General features: G+C 41.0%; 1 protein-coding gene across 9 annotated transcripts in view; it reads right to left on the reverse strand.

The window, feature by feature from the left end:
* The window catches only part of OSBP2 (oxysterol binding protein 2), a 384,108-nt gene that overhangs the window by 31,064 nt on the left and 331,328 nt on the right, over positions 1-21,716 (reverse strand). For all 9 annotated transcript variants that reach the window (XM_056821479.1, XM_056821478.1, XM_056821484.1 and 6 more), the window contains one exon: positions 7,940-8,126. In XM_056821479.1, the coding sequence (XP_056677457.1) occupies positions 7,940-8,126 (187 nt within the window). The remainder of the gene's footprint in view (positions 1-7,939; positions 8,127-21,716) is intronic.

Genomic DNA, 21,716 nt, shown 5'->3' on the forward strand with positions numbered 1-21,716 from the left:
CAGGTCTCTTGGGTTAGTTCTCAAGAGTTTGAGTTCTGTCCTCTCTGGACCCCCTTGGCTTGTACTGTCGGCTCTCGTGCTACCTTGTGCCCACCTGATTCTCGGCTGCCTGCTTGGGTTTGCTCTGGCCGCTAAAACATATTCTCTTACCCTAGGCTGCTCGATGTGACATCAAGGGTGCTAGGTCTGAGCTTAAATCCCAGCTTCCTTCACAGTCACCTTAACCTGTCTGGGACTCAAGTCCTCCTTTATAAAAGAAACATATTGGACCCAATTACCCCTAAAGCTCCTTCCAGCTTTAATGATGACTAGGACTAACTGTTGCTGTAAGGGCTGGAAGATTGCTGGGGCCCCGAGTCTTTTTCTAATAATATAATAACTATAATAACAACTCTTCCTATCTGAGCTCTGGAGGCCCCTAGAGTCCAGAAGTCCATTTCTCATCAGCTGCTACTAATTCCTCTAAGTGCCAATTTGGACAGGGCCTAGAAAGTCAGAAGTGATGAATGGTTCAGTGGAGAAGGCTGGGCTTATTAGCTTCTAGCTATTCTCCCTCTTAGCTGTTTGTGGAGCTTTCACTAGCTAGGCAAGTGATCTGGCGGACTTTCCCTCAACGTTCTGGACCTTTTTTTTTTATGACCTGGACTGTAGCTCATAAGGTTAGTCCTTTCTGATGGCACTGAGGACAGTCTCACAATCCTCAGGCTGAGCTTTGTTCTATTTCAGGGACAATGACTAGTACCTAATGGATGGTGGTTTTCTCCTAAAATCTTTCTTGGTCACTATGTAGACAATCTTCTAAGCAACTTGGGGGTAGATTTGGAGAAACAAGGCATGCTCCTTTCCCCCTTAGATCTTTCTCTGTCTCTCTTCTCTCTCTGTCTTAGCCTTTCTCTCCCTTTAGTTCAAGCACCACGTCCCATAGGCATGTAACTCAACAACAACAAAATCCTTACCTTCTGTTGTAGAATCAATATTGTGTATTGGTTCCAAAGCAGAAGAGTGGCAAAGACTAGGCAACTGAGGTTAAGTGACTTGTCCACAGCTAGGGTCACACAGGTCGCATAACTAGAAAGTGGTTGAGGCCAAATTTGAACTGAGGACCTCCCATCTCCAGGTTTACCTCTTTATCCACTGAGCCACCTAGCTGCCCCAATTTCCCATCTTCCTCCTTACCCTGGCCAGGCTTCCTTAAAGACAACTCAAATCTGACCCGCTGAGATGACTTCCAGCCTCTTCTTGTCTATGTGCTGTATGTCCCTGGTTCTTTACATGTCATCTCCCTCATTAGACTGGCTTTCCAACACAGAGCAGGCACTTGAGAAATACTTGAGTTTTGTGTATCTCCCAGTCTTCTCTGTTTCTCTTTGCCTCCTTGACCATGATCCCTCATCTCCTTGCCAAGTTCAGTCCCTCAACATGTGCCCTTGATCTCATCCCTGTGGTTTTCTCCAGCAGAAGGCATCCTCAACCATCTCCTTTCTCTTGAATCTTTAACCCCTCTCTCCCTCCCTCCCAGCTCCTTCTCCGCTGCCTCCAAACATGCCCATGTCTCAGGAACCTTAAAAATTCCTCCTTCAACCTTACCATCCCCTCAAGCTGTCTTGTCTGTCTCCACCTTCCTTTTTTCCTTCTAAACTCCTAAAAAAGCTGATATTCATTTCCTTTCTTTCCACTTTCTTAACCCTCAGTACTTTGGCTTTCTCCAAAGTGATCAGTCAGGGACCTCTTCTGGATGGCTAGACTGGAGGTTCTCTTCTCAATCCTGAGGCTTTCTGCTGCATCTGACACTTGGTTGTCTCTAGCTTCTGGCTCTCCTCATCCCTGTCCCACTCACTGCTCCTTCTCTGTCTCTTTGGACGGCTCATTCTCTCACCCCTAGCTGCGTGATGCTCCTCTTCTCTGTGTGACTTCATCAGCTCCCAGGTGATGTGCAGATGACTCAAGGCTCTTTCAAACTTCCCTATTTTTGTCAAATCACCACCATTCTTCCATTCTCTCAGGTTTGTAGCCTCAACATTATCCTTGATTGCTCATTCTCCCTGCCCCCACCCAATCCTATGAGTTGCCAAATATTATTGTTTCCCCCCTCCACAGCCCACCTTTCATTTCTCTCTCTGCTTATGGAGCTTCTAACCCCCACCCCCTTCAGGCCCTTGCTGAGGGCAAGGACCTCCTAAGCAGCTCCTCTGACTCAAGTATACCCACCCCCAGATCACCTTCCATAGCGCTATGACAGGCAAAAACCACCCTGCCACCCCCCAACTTCAGAAACTCCCAGCTCCCACTACCTCTGGGCAGAAAGGGAAAGTCCGCTGTTTGGCTTTTTAAAGCCCTTTCTCATTGGACCCCAGAAGACCTTTCCAGCTTCCTTTGGCGATATTTCCTCTTCTTTAGCCTGCAATTAGGATAAACTGGCTTTCTCTCTGCCCCTCACCTTTGGTGCTTTGCACCCGGCCTGGCTGTTCCCTCATCTCCACCTAACAGAAAACCTCTCCCTTCCAGCCACAGTTAAGAGATAACTCCAAGAGCCCTTAACTGTCTTGTATTGAATCCCTCTGCTCTTTGTATATTGATTTTCTAAGTCCTTTTACACATATGTGTTGTTTTCCTGTAAGAATGTATGCGCGTGAGAACAGAACAGTCTCGCTTTTATATTTGCACACCTATCACAGTGCTGGGCACTAGGAGGTACTTAATAAATGTCTAGGTATCTGGGTGGTATAGTGGATAGAATGCTGGGTCAGGAAGACTTGAGTTCAAATCTAGAGCTATAGACTTACTAGCTGTGTGACCCTGGGCAAATCATTTAGCCTCTATTTGCCTCACTTTCCTCTTCTGTAAAGTGGGGATGATAATAACACCTACCTCCAGGGTTGTTGTAAAGATAAAAAAGATACTAATTACAAAGTGCTTGGCACAGTGCCTGGCACATAGTAGTCACTATAAAACTGTTCGTGATAACTATTATAATTGTGTTTGCTTATTGACTTGATTAATTGGCTCCTGGAAACCTAACTCTAGAGCTTCAGGGTCTGACCAAAGGCAAGCTCTTTGCTTAGGCTTACGGAAACAGCATCTAAATCTTTAGCCTGTTCCTACCACAGTCCATCCTTTTAGAGCTGGGAAGGTGCTCTTCCTAAAGTGCAAGGCTGATCCTCCCCCAGATCACCTCCAGGGTGGAAGGCAGAATGCTCTGAAGCCAGCCTCCTCGTGCCTTCCCAGGCTTCTGAAGCCTTGCCCTCCTCTGCCATGTATTTGACAACCCAGGGCCACTGGACTTCTTGCTATCTACTTCCCATCACTGGGCCTTTGCTCTGGTTGTCCCCCCTGCCTGGAATGTGCTGCCTCCTCCCCTTTGCCTCCGGGCTTCTCAGGCTTTCTTCATGATGACTAAGCTCAACCCCCACCTTCTGCTGAAAGGTCTTTTCCTAATCCTTCCCTCTGATACTGTCTCCCTTTACACTCCACAAACCTCGTGCGAGCTGAATTGTTTTTATATTATCTCCCTCAGTAGAAGGTGTTTTTGTCTGCCTTTGTGTATTCTGTGCTGTCATGCTCATTGTCAGGTCTGGGCCTGGCTTCTCTCTAATCGGAGAGCACTGATTAAGTGATTGCTGTTTCCAGGCCCAACCATGGACTCTCTCACTCTCAAAGACCTCAGAAGGCCCAAACTCCTACCCACCCTGGGAATCTCTTCCCCACCACCTCAGATGGGGCTCTTTCAGTCTGGAACATCTGGAATGCTGGGGCTCACGACCACTTGAGGGCGCTCGTTCTTTTCTAGACAGACCTAATCATCAGAGAGTTCTTAGGCCAAGCTAAAATGGGCATCTTCTGAGCCAGCTGATCAGTAAGAAGAGAAAGTAACGCTTGTCATTTCTCAGAAAGAAGAGAGTCTGTAGGAGAAGAGGGATTGAAAATGGGGGAAAGAAATGAAGAAATCATATTTCAGTGGTGGGAGGGGGTACCACTAATGAATGCCCTCATGGAAGAAGACAGATATTCTAATAAAAGAAGATCAGGATCTTACAATGGGTATAACGTGCAAGGAATTGGTTTCAAGAGTGATCACTCAGTTTCTGAAATCAGGGCTCCTGGGGGCAACTGACACCCAGGAGAGTGGCAGTGCAAGGACCCAAGACATATGAGAGAAAACCGCCCATGTTGGGAAAGCAATAATGAACAGCACAATCCGAGATAAAGGCAAATTTCTCTTGTAAGGCAATATTCTCTAACACCAATAACTGGTATGTCTAAGATATACAGTAGAAAAAAAAAACGGGGGCAGAAGGCAAGATTTACAAAGCAATAATGTAAAAACTGCTTTGAAAAAAGAACTCAAAATAAATACCTTAGAAGCTTTAATTCTATGATTTAGAAATTAAATAAATATAAGTGAGTCATGAGTCAAAGAATAAAAGTCTAGAATAGATGAAAAAGGAATATACATAATGAAGAAAATGAGGGAAAGAAATCTGATTCAGAGAAAAGGCAGAAAGGAAAAATATTAATTGCTTGTGGATTGGTTGAGCCAATATAATAAAAATGACAATATTACCTAAGTTAATTTACTCATTCAGTGCCATATCAACCAAACTACTGAAGGATTACTTTATAAAACTAGAGAAAATAATAACAAAATTCATTTGGAGAAACACAAGGTTAAAAATATCGAGGGAATTAAGGAAAAAAGTGGGGACAAGCAATACTAGTTCTCAAACTATGCTAAGCCATAATTGTAAAAACAATTTGGTATTGGGTAAGACTTAGAAAACAATCAGTAAAATAGATTGGATACAGGATATACAAAAGCAAATGAAAATAGTAGCCTAGAGTTTGATTAATCCAAAGATACCAGATACTTATTTGATTCAACAAAACTGTTGGAAAAAGTAGAAAGTAATATGGCAGAAACTAGGTACAGACCAACATCTCCTACCATCTCCTATACCAAGATAAGCTCCAAATGGGTATATGATTTAGTCATCCTAAACACTAAATTAGAAGAACATAGAAGACATTATCAGATCTATGAATAAGAGTAGAATTCATGACCAAAAAAGAGAGAGGTTCACAAGAAGTAAAATGGATAATTTTGATTACATGAAATTAAAAAGTTTTTGCAAAAACAAAACCAATGCAGCCAACATGAGCAGAAGCAAGAAATTGGGAGGGGAATCTTTGCAACAAGTTCCTCTGATAAAGTTATCATTTCAAAAATACAGAAGGAATTGACTTAAATTTATAAGAATAAGAGCCACTTCCGAATTGATAAATGATCAAGTATATGTACAGTTTTCAGAGAAAAGATATCTAAGGTATCAATAGTTATGTAAAAAATGCTCTAAATTATTAATAATTATAGAAATGAAAAATAAAACAACTTTGAGGTATTATCTAACACCTGTCAGTTTGGAAAAGTTGACCAAAAAAGAAAAGAAAGTGAAAAATGCTGGAGGGGCTATGAGAAAACAGGAACCTTAAGGCATTGGAGCTATGAATAAGCCCAAGCATTCTGGAAAACAATTTCAAGCTATATCCAAAAAACTATTAAACTGTGCATATCCTTTGACCCATTGATATACCTGCTACTAGGTCCATACTCCAAAGGGGCAAAGAAAGAAGAAAAGGACCTATATGTACAAAGATATTTTTAGCAGCTCTCTTTGTAATAGCAATTTGGAAACTTAGGGGATGTTCTTCAACTGGGGAATGGCTAAATGAGTTGTGGTCTGGAATGTGTCAGAGAATACTATAATGAAAATATTTGGCCAAGAAGGCTGTGTCTATGATTGGGATTTGGCTCTTGAGGCCAGGAATATGGTCTTATGGCTGAACATGGAGTATACTTAAGAAGGGCTGGCAAAAACAGTGTTTGGAGATTGTAAATCTAATTTAAAAAATGTTTAGATGAAAAGTGACTGAGGGTGGGGTGGAGGTAGGAAAGAAACTGCCCAGCTAGATCTTCATAGAGGATGTTGCTTAATTGTTGATTAATTTAGAAGAGACAAAAATCTAAGAAAAGTTCAGCAATAAACACCTGGCCTCAGCCAGAGTCTATACTCAAATGTCCAAAATAGGGGTAAAAAATGAGGTGAATTAGATATCTTGATGCCAGGAAGTAAAGCACACCTCAGAGGTAGAATTAATAATAATAATTAGAAGATGACTCTGGGAGGCTAGAGATAAACGTAGCAAAGATTTGTGATTTGGTCTGTATAAAAATCCCTCCCACCAATGTAGAACTCTATCCGTCTACAACTTAGTGGGAGAATTTTTAGCTTGTCTTCAGAAAGGTTAAGTGGCTGCCCAGGAATACAAAGATAAAGGGGGGAAGGTAGTTGAGTAGAAGGTATATGAAGGAATCAAGGAGCCCAAGGTCAGGGAAAATGGTATGGATTTGGACATTATTTGAATGAAGATTAACAAAGAGAGAAACAGAAACTATCTCTATGACAGACTACTTAGAAGGGAGAAAGTGATGAATCTGGGAAACAGTTTACAGATTTGCAGCAGCGGCAAGATAGAAGAATAATGGGGGGATGGCAATTGCCTGGAACTCTCTTTTTGCCCAAAGAACAGCAATTGATACATTTCTGTCCTGCTCTAGTAACTTTATCTTTCAAAAGGTGGAAGAAACAATCAGAGGAAAATATTCTGGACATGATTATGACCAACACCGAGGAGCTGAGTCTATGAGTTATCATTTGAAGAGTCTTGGGTTTTCATGTCTAATTTTTCTATTTCAATGTTGGTTACAAATCTGGATGGCAATCAGCTACTGTGGTGTGGACATAGCAAAGGGTCCAGAGGACATTAAATAACAAACAGGTTTTCCAGCAGAGGCTTGACACCAGGAAGCACTGGGAGACCCTCACAGCTAGGATCAGCTTCCTTGCAGAAAAGGGATGCTGTAGCCAGAGTGCTTCAAAGGCAGAATCGTTGGAATGAGAATCATGGCATTTTGATTTCAAAGAGCCCTCAAGCAACGGGTTTCCCCTATATGAAAGAGCCACTTCATCTACACTACCCCTAACAAGTGGTCATTCAGCTTCCAACTAAGCACTCAGATGTGAGGACTCTTACTGTCTTCTAAGACAGCCCATTTTGTGGATGGAGAGCTCAGAGTTCAAGTGATTCTTACTGTATTGCAGCCTCCTTCCCCCATCTCCACTTCTCAGGATGCCCAGCAGCAGTTCCTCCCAATCCAGCTCAGGAACCACTCTTGACACCAGTTATTGGCTGGTCTTTCCTTAGGAATGATATTGTTGTATCTCTCACATCTAAGAATGGAAGCTCACTGGGGTCAGGGACTAATTCTGATTTTGTCTCTGTCCCTTAAGTGTCTAACACAGTGTCTTGTCCACAACACATTTAATGTTTACTAAACTGAATTCTGTTCTATGAGGCTAAAGAGACCTGCTCCTGTTCCTTCTTCCACAAGCTAAAACTTCAGCTATTGGGAGACAGGGATCTTGCCTCCTCCAAAGTCTTCTCTCCTCTTGAGATCTCGACTCACAAAAGGCTCAAGGTGGGCTAGCTCAACCCTGTCATTTGACCAGAGAAGACACTTGGACCTTCTTAAAGCCATGTAGCAAAGACTAGGCTCAGGATTTGAACCTAGGTCCACCCGACTCATAATCCAGTCCTCCCTCTCCTACAATGGGTTCCCTGTCCTTGCCCCCCACCCAAGTCTTCAAGTTAAACACTGTTGGGTTCTCTAAGTGACACTTTGATGATTGCAAAAATAGTGATGCTTCTTCAAGTACTGGCCTGGCCTGGCACTAGGTGAGTAGGTGATACCCATGTGAGAAGAAGGAATACCCCCCACTTCCCACACCCAAGGGGCAGGGAAAGGAAAGCTGTGTGGATCTTCCCAAAGACCCTCCCAGGACCCCTCCTCCCTTGCCTCCAATCCTGGCTGGGGGCCACTCACCCTGGGTGGGTTTGTCAGACTGGGAGTTGGTTGGGGCCCCTCGGCAGGCTCTTTCCAGGCTGTTGTGCTGTTTGGCTAATTGTTCGATGGTCTCTTCCAGGCGGACCCTTTGCTCCTGTTCATACTGTAGGACTTTGTGCCATTTCCGACTGTGTATTTCTGCTAGTTCCAAGAAGTCCCGGCAAGCCTAAGAGAAGAACCCCCACCCCCCACATCCCCCACATCAGTCAGGCCTGGCATGAGGCCCAAAGCCTCCTCACTCTCTGCCTGAACACTAACCTGTAGGATGTGGGCAGCACAGAGATGGTTGCCAGTTAGCATCAGCTCATTACTTACCATTTTTTATTTCCTTAGTTGTGAAAACCGGAAAGTTAGATTAGGGGACCCCAAAGGTGCCTTCTATCTCTAAGTCTTAGCAGGCCATTTAACACTTTTAGCCTCAGTTTTTTCATCTGTAAAATGGACCTTACACTGGCACCTCTCTTGCAGGGCCAGTTACTGTGAAGGTTGTATTTTGTAAACTTTAGAGAGCTATCTTCTTATCAATGACCCTGACTATGACCTGCTTGAGTCCTCCTGGTACTTGTTCCAATGCCATGTTATAATCATGTCATCCTCCTCAGAAAAATTCTTTGATGACTCTCCAGTGCTTCTTCTACCAGTGGGTTACAAGGGCCATTGGTTCAGTCTACTCTGCTGTACAGGGCTCTATGTCTCACTGTAAAAGGGAATTTTTTGTTCTGAGTTTACATTTGTGAAAGGGAACCCTTTATTCCCTTTGTCTATTTTGAGTTAACACTTTGGTTAACAATAACTTAAGTACCCCTACTTAATACCTCACTAGATTGTGAAGACAGGATTAACTCTCCTTTGTCTACTTTTGAATTGAATCAACAAAATCTTGAACACTCTACTTAGCACTAGGTAGAGGAGCTCTCCACCCTTTCAACTCAATCAGCCAGGAATCTGTGAACTCTTTTGATGATTATTCATCTCTCCAAAAGGTAAGAAGTGGTTTCCACAAACACTGCCCTTTGAGTAGTGCTGGGCAATTTGGAAGCTGTAATTGGCCCTTGTGAAAAAGGGAAGGGATAAGAAGCCACTATAAATGGCCCTGAATTTTTGGGGCTAGAAAAGTTGACTCCAAAAAGGAAGTTGGCTTCAAGAAGAAGGTTGGCTCAAGGAAGAAAGTGGGCCTCAGGAGTCACCTTCAGCTCAAGTCATTGTCTTGACCTACCTCTTGGAGGGAACTTGGGTGAGTGGATAGCTGGCTTTCCCTTCCTGTCTTCTGGAGAGAGTTTAATTCTGGTTGAAGGTCAATAAGTCCTGGCTGAGTTTAGCACCAGAGCATTATAGTATTATTTAGTTAGATTGGCTAATGTTTTCTCTAACCTTCTGTATTTCTCTGCTTTTACCCTTTTCACCTCTTAAAGTCATTTCAACTTTAAGCAATATTATTTTGAATTGGCAACCACCATTATTATTTATAATCTTCATATATTTGAGTCAAACCATTAAAATTTAATTCTTACATCACCCAGCCTCCACTTTTTCACTGAAGACTCAGTCAATCAACAACCATTTATTAACTACCTGCTCTGTGTCAAGCACTATGCTAGGTGCTAGGGACACAAGGACAAAGAATGGAATAATCTCTTCTTGAAACAAGCTTATGTTCTATTCCAAGAAGTAGCAGGTACATGCCAAAATATGTCACGAATTAATAGAAAGTGAGTCAATATAAAGTGGTGTGAGAGGGAAGGTAGGTCCTAGAGTTGAGGGAATCAGGAAAAGGTTTCAAGGACATGATGCTTGATCTATCCCCTACATGTAGAGTCTCAATGAAATGAAGGTGAGGAGGGAGTCCATTCTGTGGGACAATCATTCTCATAAATAGCATTATTATTTGCCCACTTGTCTGTCAAGCTATCTGACTGTAAGTCCCTTGGGACAAGGACATGTCCTATATGATTTTATTCCTTCTACCTGCATCCCAGGGCCTTGTCTGTATGCAGCAGGCACTTGACAAATGTTTGTTCAAATATAGACAGGAAACAAAATGTTGAAGGTATGAACCTGCCTCTGTTTTCCGCAGCACAAGACTCTGTACATAGCAAGATCTGTACATAGCAAGAGGCTAAATGAAAATGTCTTGCGAAACAGGACAATATGAACTTGACGAAGGAGCGGTTTTTTTTGCTCTCCTTTCTTCAGTTTTCTCCATTAGTCTCAAGGTGAGATGTCATGAAGCCTGGGCTGCTACTTCCTTATAGAGTATGATGATCTCATTTCTCTCTTGGAGACTCACCCATTTCCTCTAGGATGTTCTTGCCTCCTTAATTTCACCTGGTACCCCATGGAAGCTAGGGAACTACTCTATGGTGCATAAGAACTTGTTGCCATCAGATTCTGCTCTGGGGGCACACCCATTTCCCCTTAATCCACTTGAACTATAAGTTCTATGTTCTTAGATTTGGAATTGAAGAGGACCCAAAAGCTCTTTTTTTGGAAGTTTAGTGCTCATTTTATAGGAAGAAGCCCCAGGAAGATGGGGTGAAACCACTTGTCTGAGGTCACAGGGAGACAGTCACTCATCTTGCTAGGGGCCAGCAACATTCCCTCTCCTTTCAAAAACATGTTTTACTAGCTATGAGACAAGGAATAAAAATGTAAACCTTTCACCAAAATTTACTAGTTTGTAGCAAAATTGAGACTCAAGCTAGAGAATTTTCTCCTGGGACTCTATAACCACAGTACAGTCTCCCCTAAGGAATTCTGAGCCTAGTCATATATTGGCATTTGTTTTTCTTAGGACCTTGAGTAGTGTCTAGGATATAGGGATTACTGTTTACAGAAACCAGCTTCTCAAAGTCTACATGATTAGTGATGTAGTTGGAGACAAGGGGCACTGACTCCATTTGGGAGGTTGCCTGATCTTCTGTGGAAGTGTCTGGGGGCCACAAGTCCATGAGTCACCCCTGGGTGCCTATTACTATGGACCCATTCCTATGTCCATCCCACATACTTGTATGCCAACCTTAAGGAAATGACCATGTTCTGTCTGGAGGTTGCCATATAGGAATTTTATGTTATCATGACCCTTCTGTGTACACAAATTCTGAACTCAGATACTGTGCACAGGTAGCCCTTCTGAGGTCCTCCTCAAGACCTAGGAGGGCCTCCAGAGCTGGAAAGGCTTCCAGCACAAGCCTAAAGAGGGGGTGTATCTCTGTTGACTCAATACCAACCCTAGTTAAATTCTGAAGGACTCTTGATTAGGAAGTTGGTCACCACTGAATGGTTTGCTTTTGGCCAGGGCAGCTCATGAAGGTCACTGGACAAAACACTGAGAGGTTGGGGTGTCCAGCAGTGGGTTGGGCTTCACCTTGTTAGAGTCATGGACTCTGCAAGAATTAAATGCACCCAAAAGGTCGTGGAAAAACAATGTATGGGGTAAGGGGTAAGCATCTCAAACTTGCACACATCACATCTCTCATTTTACTCTTCTGCACACAGCCACAAATGTGCATAGTTGCCAATGTAAAAGTAAAAATAAGGTCACTAATAAAATAAAGCAGAAGTTGTTCAACATACAAATGTGGAAGATTATAACCTCTCCACAAGGCAGAAGACAAAAACTAAAGAAAGAGTTAGCCCCTGTATAGTTAGTGCCTCCAAAAGTGGAGTTAGAATGGTTAGGGGAAGATGAGTTTCAGATAAAGTGTGCACTAGGAAAGGTTCATTAACAGAGATGCATTTGAGCTGGGACTTTTATTTACTTTTTTTTTTTAGTAAAGTCTTTTTCTTCTTTTCTTTTAGCTACAAATTTTCTCCCATCTTCCTATACTCTTCACCACCCCCATTGGGAAAAAAAAAACAAAATCCATTACAAATATGTATAGTCATGAAAACCAAATTTCTGCATTAGTCATATTTTTTCTTTAAAAAGAGGAGGAATAAGAGAGAGAAAAATAGGGTTCAATCTGTACCATGAATTCCATCAGCTCTAGAGGAGGGCAGCATGTTTCCTCATGAGTCCTTTGGAACTGTGGTTGGTCATTGAATTAATTAAAGAAGTCTTTTCCAGATGTTTACCTCTACAACCTCTGCTGTTACTGTATAAATTGTTCTTCTGGTCAGCATGACTGGTTATAGAGCTGAGGTGCAGAGAACATGATTGGTTAGAAATTTGATAATGAAATAATGATAATGTTCTTCACTCTGCATCAGTTCAACTAAATTTCCCCATGTTTTTTTTTCCCCCATGTTTTTCTGAAACCAGCCTTACTCGTCATTTCTAATAGCACAATAATAAGATTCCATCATGTTCACATGCCACAATTTGTTCAGCCATGCCCCAATTGATGGGCATTTCCTTTGATTCCCAATTATTTGCCACCTTAAAAAGAGCTGCTATACTATTTTTTACAAGTAGGTCTGTCAAAGAGTAGGCACATGTGCTCTTTCTGGTGGCAAAAAATTGGAAAATGAGGGGATGCCCTTCAATTAGGAATGGCTGAACAAATTGTGGTATCTGTTGGTGATGGAATACTCAAAGGAATGATGAACTGGAGGGATTCCATGTGAACTGAAACAACCTCCAGGAAGTGATGCAGAGTGAGAGGAGCAGAACTAGGAGAACATTGTACACAGAGACGGATACACTGTGGCACAATCGAACATAATGGACTTCTCTACTATCAGCAATGCAATGATCTAGGACAATTCTGAGGGATTTATGAGAAAGAACACTATCCACATCCAGAGAAAGAACTGTGGGAGCAGAAACACAGAAGAAAAATTGCTTGATCACATGATTTGATGGGGATATGATTAGGGATATAGACTCTAAACGATCATCCCAGGGCAAATGTTAACAATATGGAAATAGGTCTTGATCAATGACACATGTAAAACCCCGTGAAATTGTGCGTTGGCTACGGATGGGGGAGGGAGGAGAGGAGGGAAAGAACATGAATTATGGAACAGTGGAAAAATATTCTAAATTAATAAATAAATTAAATAAAGAAATAAACTTAATAAAATAATAACAACAAAAAAAGAGTAGGCACAATTTAAGTAATTTTTTGGGCATAGTTCCAAAATGCTTTCTGAATGACTGGATTTATTAACAATGCCAACAATAGTGCATTAGTGTACCTGTTTTCCTACATCCCCTCACATATCATTGGGGTTTTTTTTGTCATTTAGTTCAATACAATGGTTTTAAGGTAGTACCTTAGAATTGTTTTAATTTGCATTTCTCTTATTGGTGATTCAGAAAAGTTTTCCATATGGCTATTGATAGGTTTGATTTCTTTCTCTGAAAATTGCTATTTCTTATCCTTTGACCATTTACCTGTCAGGGAATTATTCTTATTCTTGTAAATGTGATGCAAACCCCTGGATTTCAGAAAGAGTCTTTTATTGGAGAAACTTGCTTGCAAAGTCTCCATCATTTCCCATTTTTCTTCTCATTTTAGCTCTGTTGCTTGGTTTCAAAAATTTTTCTATAATCAATACTGTCCATTTCACTTTCTGTGCAATTCTATTTTGTTTGTTCATGAACTCTTCCCCAGCCATAGATTTGACACATAATTTCTTCCTTGGTCTGCCGATTTCCTTATGACATTACCTTTTTTTGTGAAAATCATGTGCACATTTTGAGTTTAACTTGATACAGCCAATCTTCCACATTTTATGTTGAACAACTTCTGCTTTGTTTTATTAGTGACCTTATTTTTACTTTTACATTGGCAACCATGCACATTTGTGGCTGTGTGCAGAAGAGTAAAATGAGAGATGTGATGTGTGCAAGTTTGAGATGCTTACCTGACCTTATTCACTCTACCACTAATGAGTTTCTAATGAGTTTCTCATGCATTGGGAATGTTGAGGGTTATGTGGAAAGCAACTTCCAACATCAGCAACTAAAGCCCCAGCAATGTCTCCATTGATTTTTAGAGGGCCAAGGGAGGGAGGTTTACAGCAGTTTAATAATGCCTAAAATCAATGTTGTTATTTTTTTAATTGAAATTTTGCATGACACAGAATTCTAAATTATCAGTGAGGAAAAAATGTTTTGCATGTAACCAATTTTATTTTTTTGTATCACATTTTATGGTTCTTTCTTTAGGGTTCTTTCATGGTTCCCTGTGTTAGGAAAAGCATGTTATCAGAATGCTTCATTTTAAAGAATCATGTGCAAAAATGTATATTTTTCAGCAATTGCCAATGGAAGGTTACAGTTTTTGGTGGTAACGGAAACCTAAACTCCTATTTCCTATAGGTTTCAATCTGTCAACACTGACATTTTGACTTTTACACAGTTTTTTAGGAATGTTACCCCAGAGAAAGTTGAGGACTGACTGACTGTACATGGTTTAAGATGCTGGTGTATGCCTCCTTTTTGTCAGATTACTTTCCAGTTTTCCCAACAGTTTTAAGAAATTATGGATTCTTGCCTTGAGAAGACTAAATCAATCCTGTATAATTTTCCTGTTGATCCTGTTTACAATTAACTTCTTTTGTCTCATGACTGCCTGGTTACATGGTTCTCTGTCTCTAAACTTGGTTCAGAATTGAGCTGGTCAATAATGGGTTAAAAATCCAGATTAGCTCTCCTGCTAATCATTGCTCTCTTGCCTCTAGGAATTTAGCTGTGTGAGAACACAAAGGAGACAGGGCTAATACTTTACACCACCAAGCTATTCTTCAGCGATGCCTGCTTTGTTATTTTCTACCTGGACTAAAATAAATGAGCACTTCTTAAGCAGAGGTGGGGAAGGAGGTAGTTGTTGCTAGCTTCCATTATCAAAGTTCCAACCAATCATGTTCCCTGCACTTCAGCTCTATAACCAATCATGCTGACCACAATACTATGATGTCATCTACCCAGTTCTGTTCTTGTTCTGTACTCCCCCAAACCTATAAAAGAACAGCTCTCCTTTTGCTTGGAGTCTTTGGAATAAATGGAAGAAAGCCACTGACCCTTTATTGACGAGCAGCATGCCCCTATTAATAATTGTTATCTTGCATGGAGAACTGCCTTAGTTTACCCTTTTGTTAAATTTAATTCATAATAACATGAACAGTTGGGATCCTTATGTATATCAAACACTAGGTCACTATGTGCATTTGCTTCTGCATATCGTGTACCTAATTTATTCCAGTGATCAACTTATTTTTTATGCAGTACCAAGATTTGTAATATACTTTGAAATCTGGTACTACTAGGTTCCTTTCCTTCCCATTTACTTTCATTAATTCTCTTAATATTCTTAAAGTTTTGTTTCTCTGGATAAATTTTATTATTTTTCTTAGCTCTATAAGATAATTCTTTGGTGGTTGGATTGGTATGACCCTGAATAAATACATTTAGATAGTAATGTCATTTCTATTCTATTAACTTGGTCTCCAGTTATTTATCCAGTTAGTTTTATCTGTATTAGTGTGATACTTTATAACTGTTCATATAGTTCCCATGTGTGTCCTGGCATGTAGACCCCAAGAATTTTATAATGTCTATATTTACTTTAAATAAAATTTCTCTTTCACTCCCTTTCTACTAGACTTTGTTGGTAGTGTGCAAAATAGTGATGGTTTGTCCTGTTCTGTTAATCTAGGCAATTCACATTTTATAAATATTCATCCATTTCATTGTTAGTTTTGCTGGCATATAATTGGGGAAAATTTCTCCTAATAATTGTTCTTATTTCCTCTTCATTGGTTATGAATTCAATATTTAACTTTTGATATTGGTGCTTTGGTTTTTTCTTTTTAAATCACACTAGCCAAAAATGTCACTATTTTAATGATTTTTTTTTGGGGGGGTAAACAGCTCTTAGCTTAATTTATGGGTAGTATGACAATTTTTTCTTTTAATCTTGATTAATACTTTGTCTTTTGTTTCTAAGATATCTAGGCATTTTTACTTTATAATTTCTTGAAATAGCATGTGTAAGCTCTTTTCTTTTGTTCATGGCTTTCAGGTAGTCCAATAATTCTCAGATTATCTCTTCTCAATTTATTTTCCAAGTCAGTTGTATTTTCTATGACATATTTCATATTTTCCTCTATTTTTTCAGGTTTTTAACTTTTATTATTTTTTTTAATTTCATGCCAAATGGATGTCTTGATGTCTCAAACATCTATTTGGCTAATAATAATTTTTATGAATTTATTTTCTTCAGTAAGATTTTTTTGCCTCTTTTATCACCTAGGCAAATCTGATTTTTAAAATGTTTTCTTTAATAAAGTTTTATGCCTCTTTTACAAAGCTTTTAATTTTCTTTTTTATAACTACCTCATTTCTTTTCTCATTTTTTCCTTTATTACTTAAAAAAAATCCTTACCGTTTACCTTTAGTATCAATTCTAAGACAGAAGAACAACAAGGATAAGGTAATAGGGGTTAAGTGACTTGCCCAGGGACACACAGCTAGAAAGTGTCTCAGACAACATTTGAACCTATTTTTTCCCAACTCCAGGCCTGGTGTCCTATGTATTTGGTTTTTTAAAATAAGTTTTTGCTCTATTTAAAAAACATTCTTTAACTTTTCTTGTCAGGTTTATGTCTGATTTGCATTTTTCTTGGGCTTTGCTTATATATGGTTTTGAGTCAATGTCTTCTTTGTGTCTTGAGCTTCTCTGTCACCATAATAGCTTTTTACACTTGGTTTCTTTGTTTGTTTGTTTGTTTGCTCTTTTTTTTCAATTTGTATTTTGACATTGGACTTTGTGTAGGGCTCTGTTTACCTCTGTATTTCTGTCCTCATCACCTGCAAGTTTTTGATGCTTGGTGTAATCTAGGGTAGGTTTCTTAATGCCCTCTTGGTCTGAGCTCTGCAAGTGTTGGCTTGTATGTGGTTGAGGTTCATTAGACTGCTGTTGGGCTCAGTCACTGTCAGCTCACTGGGAGGTTTTATAGATTGAGAGCAACTAAACTACAGATCTCCCATGGTTTTGCTCTTCTGTTCTGGTTTATTCTACCGTAGGCTTGTATGTAGGTCTGAAGATCAGAGCTGAGTGCCCTTTCTGCCCACCGGCTCAGATCTACATACCTATGGTTCTGAAACATGATCCTTATTCCTTACATAGGTAGGGCTCCTGCTCTCTGCTTTGAAACTGGGCAACAGGCAATAGAGCTGCCCATTCCTGTCCCCAGCACTAGTTAACTTGTCTACTGGTATCTCTTTATGCCCTGGTGCTTCCTGTCCTGGTGTTCAGCCCTTTATTTCCCTGGACACTAGAAAGCTCTCCACAGCTGTCCCCCTTCTACCATGGCTGCTGTTGCATTGTGCTCCTGGACAGCACCTGCCCCAGTGATACAGACTATTCTGCCTTCCTAGCTGCCTTGGGCTAGAAAAAATGACTCCCCATGCCTTCTTTTAGCTTTCCCAGTCAGAAGTTGGTCTGATGCATTTTCTAGATTGTTATGGAGGAGATGGATAAAAATGCTGACTCTCACTTTGTCTTTTTGATGCAGATATTCAGAAAAGCTTTTTGGAGTGATGATCAAAACTGAAAGCCCTATTTATAAAAGCTAGCTGTTATCGATTCCATTATGAGCTTCTGAAGGGCAGGGTCTGTCTTCTGTCTTTCTTAGTATCCCCAGAGCTTAAGCCAGTATTTATGTTTATCAACTGACTAAGGTATAAAAAGACTGAAAATTCAGTCCAGAAGAGGATTCAGGGGGCAGCTGGGTAGCTCAGTGGATTGGGAGCCAGGCCTGGAGATGGGAGGTCCTGGGTTCTAATCTGGCCTCAGATACTTCCCAGCTGTGTGACCCTGGGCAAGTCACTTAACCCCCATTGCCTAGCCCTTCCCACTCTTCTACCTTGGAACCAATACACAGTACTGATGCTAAGACAGAAGGGAAGGGTTAAAAAAAGGGGTGGGATTAATTTGTTATGGTTTTGAATGCCAAACAGAGGATTATACAGTTGGTCCTGGAGTTAATAGGAAGCTACCAGAATTGAATGATTTGGGGGTTCATATTGTTGGACCTGAGCTTTAGAGAGATGGTTTTGATAGATAAATAGAGGGAGGCAGAGAAACCCATCAGAGGATTATATTATAATAGATTAGACATTAATTATAAATTTGTATTCATAATGGCAGTCAGTTTTATGCAGGCAAACATCATTTAACCATAACAATGGCTACTATTTATATAATCTTTATAGTTTGCAAAGCACTTTATGAATATCATCTCATTTTATCTTTACAACAACTCCCATTTTTTATAAAGAAACTGAGGCAAACAGGGTTACATGACTTGCCCAGGGGCACCCAACTTGTAAGTATCTGAGGTTGGATTTAAATTCAGGTTTTCTAGATTCCAGGCCTAACACTCACTCTATCCATTGTGCTACTCAGTTACCATTTAATTTAATTTTTTAATTTAATTTTTAAAACCCTTACCTTCCATCTTAGAATGAGTACTATGTATCGGTTCCAAAGCAGAAGAGCAGCAAAGACTAGGCAATAGGAGTTAAGTGACTTGCCTGAGTCACACAGCTAGGAAGTGTCTGAGGCCAAATTTGAACCCAGGACCTCCTATTTCTGGCCTGACTCTCAATCCACTGAGCCATCTAGATGCCCCCTTGGCTACCATTTATTAAGTACTTACTATCTGAAAGGCTTTATGCTAAGGGTTTGGGGATACTAATACTAAACAGACAAAAAAGTAAGATAGTTTCTGCCCTCAAGGACCTCATATTCTAAGAGAGGAAGATAACAGCCAAAAAAAAAAAAGAGCTGAGAAGGGTATATAAGAAGATATCTCCTTGGGGGCATGGTGTCTAAGGCCAGAAAGTCAGAGACTTCAAGAGAGGAATGAAAGTGGCCGGCTTGGTCTGCCCTCTTCAAAATGGAGGCACAAATAGGAGAATGGGGCTGGCATGGCAGGGGGATGGGTATTAAAGGGTGAAAAGACTACAGGAAGCTGGGGTGAGCCCCAAGTGATATCTTCAGGCCTGTCTACTTCTAAATCCTATAATCCTAGAATTCCTAATCTGATCCTTGGTGGTAGTGTATGACATCTGACTTCCTGGAATTCTAGGAAGACGATTTTCCTTATTTCTCAAGGTAGAGGTTGAGATTTCCTTTTAAGCCGAGTTTCAGCTGGGGGCTGCCACATCAACCCAGAGGCCCATGTGGCTGGCTTTGAGGGAGGTCTGAAAACTTGAGACTGCTAACACTGGTCCTGGGCTCTAATCCACTGAGCAAACTTGTCCAGACTGGGTTTTGTACAAAAACCCAATAAGGAGGAGTTTGCTTTTCTTCCCAGGCTAATGACTCTCTCCTGAGAGTTAACCACTTAGTGAATGATTACTAGCTTTGTGCATAATGGGAACCAGATGTGGTGATCCAGAGTCCTGTAGGACAGGCCTGATATACAAGGAAGGGAATGGGTCAGGTCCAAGGTCACCAGATGCTGCCTTTCTCCTCTCTGAGCTGAAATCATTTCTTCAACAAAGGAACTTAATAACCAAACTTTGGAATTGGAAAGGATCTTAAAGGTCACTTTAGTCTAACCTGGGCCTAATGGAAAATGCCTTCTGCAGCATCCATGCTAATAGGGGCAGTGAATTAATATCTCCCTGGGCAATCCATTCTATCTTAAGCAGCTCTCAGGTTAAAAAAATCCTTCTTTGCCCTTCCCCCATCATGGCTCCTTGTTCTGCCCCTGGAGCCAGGGAGAGGATCAGCCCATCCTCTCTCCACCAGCCAGCCCCCATCAAAGGTGAGAAGGCAGTGATCACTTTCCCCTGTGATCTTTTCTTTTCCAACACAAACAGCAGAGCTCCAGGCTCCTCAGGTCCCTTATCATCTGGGCCATCCCACCCCTCTGAACATGCTCTGGCTTGTCCAAGACCTTAAATGTGGTGCTCCTTCCTGAACACAATGCTACAGACCCAGAAGACAGACAGATGACCCATCCTCCTTGTTACAGACATAAGGGCTCCTTTTTGGTTTTAAGGTTCAGACATGACACAAAGAATTCAGAACCAGGGCTGCAAATACCCTCTCACATACTGGAAAGCAGTAGAGCCTTTGGTGAGTTTTAGAAACCTTCTTTCTCTGGGAAGTTCCTCTATCACTAAATTTATGATTTACTAATGGTGTCAAATTGTTCAACTAAGCCGACAAACACTGCCCTTGCTAAGTCTTGTGTTAAGCTCTGGAACTCAAAGAAAAGCAAAACAGTCCCTTTCTGCAAGGAACTCATAGTCTAAAGGGGGAGAGAACACATAAAGGACCATGGAGAAACAGGATATACACAAGATAAATTAAAATTATAGAGGAAAAGCACTAATATCAAGGGGAACCTAGAAAAGCTTCTTGCAGGATTTTAGTTGGGACCTGAAGTCAAGGAAGCCAGGAAGTGGAGATGACGACTGACAGCATTCCAGGCCTGGGCACAGCCATAGAAAATGTCTCAAATTTGGAGATCTAGGTCACATATGAGTAACAACCAGGAGGCCAGTGATGCTGGTGGGCGAGTGAAGTAGGGAGAGAGAGTGCAAGGAAAATGGAAAGGTAAAGGGGCTAGATTATGACCAACACTTTGGAAGTGGTAGAGACTTTCTTTTGGCATATCACTTGCTCAGGTGGTCTGAAATATACTGCTTCAGGGCATTTGGGGGCCCCTGGATTCCATTCAAGCATATACACAAACTGCTGAATGCTTCTTCTCAAGGGAGTCACCCAACCATGACCAATGAGGACCTCACTGATTGGTTCTATTGCACAGTAGCTAGTCTGATCCTTCTTTTCTGTCCTCAAGACACCTATGTAACCATCTTCCCCTTCACTCAACTTGGAGGAACTTGCCATATACTCACTGAAAGGACTAAGGTCATCCACTGTAAGCTGGCCCTGCTCCAATGTCCAATACACATCACCTCTACACCATTCCTCCTTTATTCCAGTAGAGGGATGAGAGAAGCCCTTGAAATCTCCCTCTTAGGCCCTCTCTTCCTCATCTTCAACCTTTCTTGATTTATTCGGTCTCTTTCTCTGATGCCTACGAACATGCCTAGATCTTTAAAAACCTTATTTTGACTCTACCCCTATTTTTTACCTAGTCATGCTATCCAATTCTCTTCCCTTTCACTTTCCAACTCCCAGAAAAAGTTGTTTGGACTTACTGCCTCCACTTTCTTGCTTCCTGTTTAATTCTCAACCCTTTGAAATCTGTTTTTTTCTCCTCACTCAAATGAAACTGCTGGCTCCAATAGCAGTGTATTGGAACTTATGAACTCTATGCCCCGTAGGCATCTCAAATTCACCATGTCAAAAGCAGCTCTTATCTATTCCCCAAGACTCATTTCTTCCTAAACCTCTTGATTTCTGTCCCAGGGTACCATCATCCATCTGGTCACCCAGGGGCATAGTCTCTGATTTCTAACTAAGTTGGCCTTCTTGCTGTTCCTCATGTACAACATTTAATCTCTAGTTCTTTGCCTTTGTACAGGCTGTTCCCCTGGGGGGGGGTTAGGGGGGTGCTCTTTTGAATACTTCCCCAATCCTCCCTCACATGGAGGCAGCAGCAGAATATTGGTAATACCAACTTCACTGTGATTTATGTAGATTAGTTATTACTTAAAACTAGGTCACCTTTAGATGGCACTGGATGTCTTAGGAAGAGTTTTCTCAAAAGAACACTGTAAGGCAAGGCAGTGCAATAGTAATTGCTCCTATTTTGGAGATAAGGAGAGAATTAAAGGGATGAATCTGAAGATACACAGCGAGGAAGTGAGAGAAATGGG

This window comes from Monodelphis domestica, chromosome 3 (genome assembly GCF_027887165.1).
Source record: "Monodelphis domestica isolate mMonDom1 chromosome 3, mMonDom1.pri, whole genome shotgun sequence".
NCBI classification, from domain to species: Eukaryota; Metazoa; Chordata; class Mammalia; order Didelphimorphia; family Didelphidae; genus Monodelphis; species Monodelphis domestica.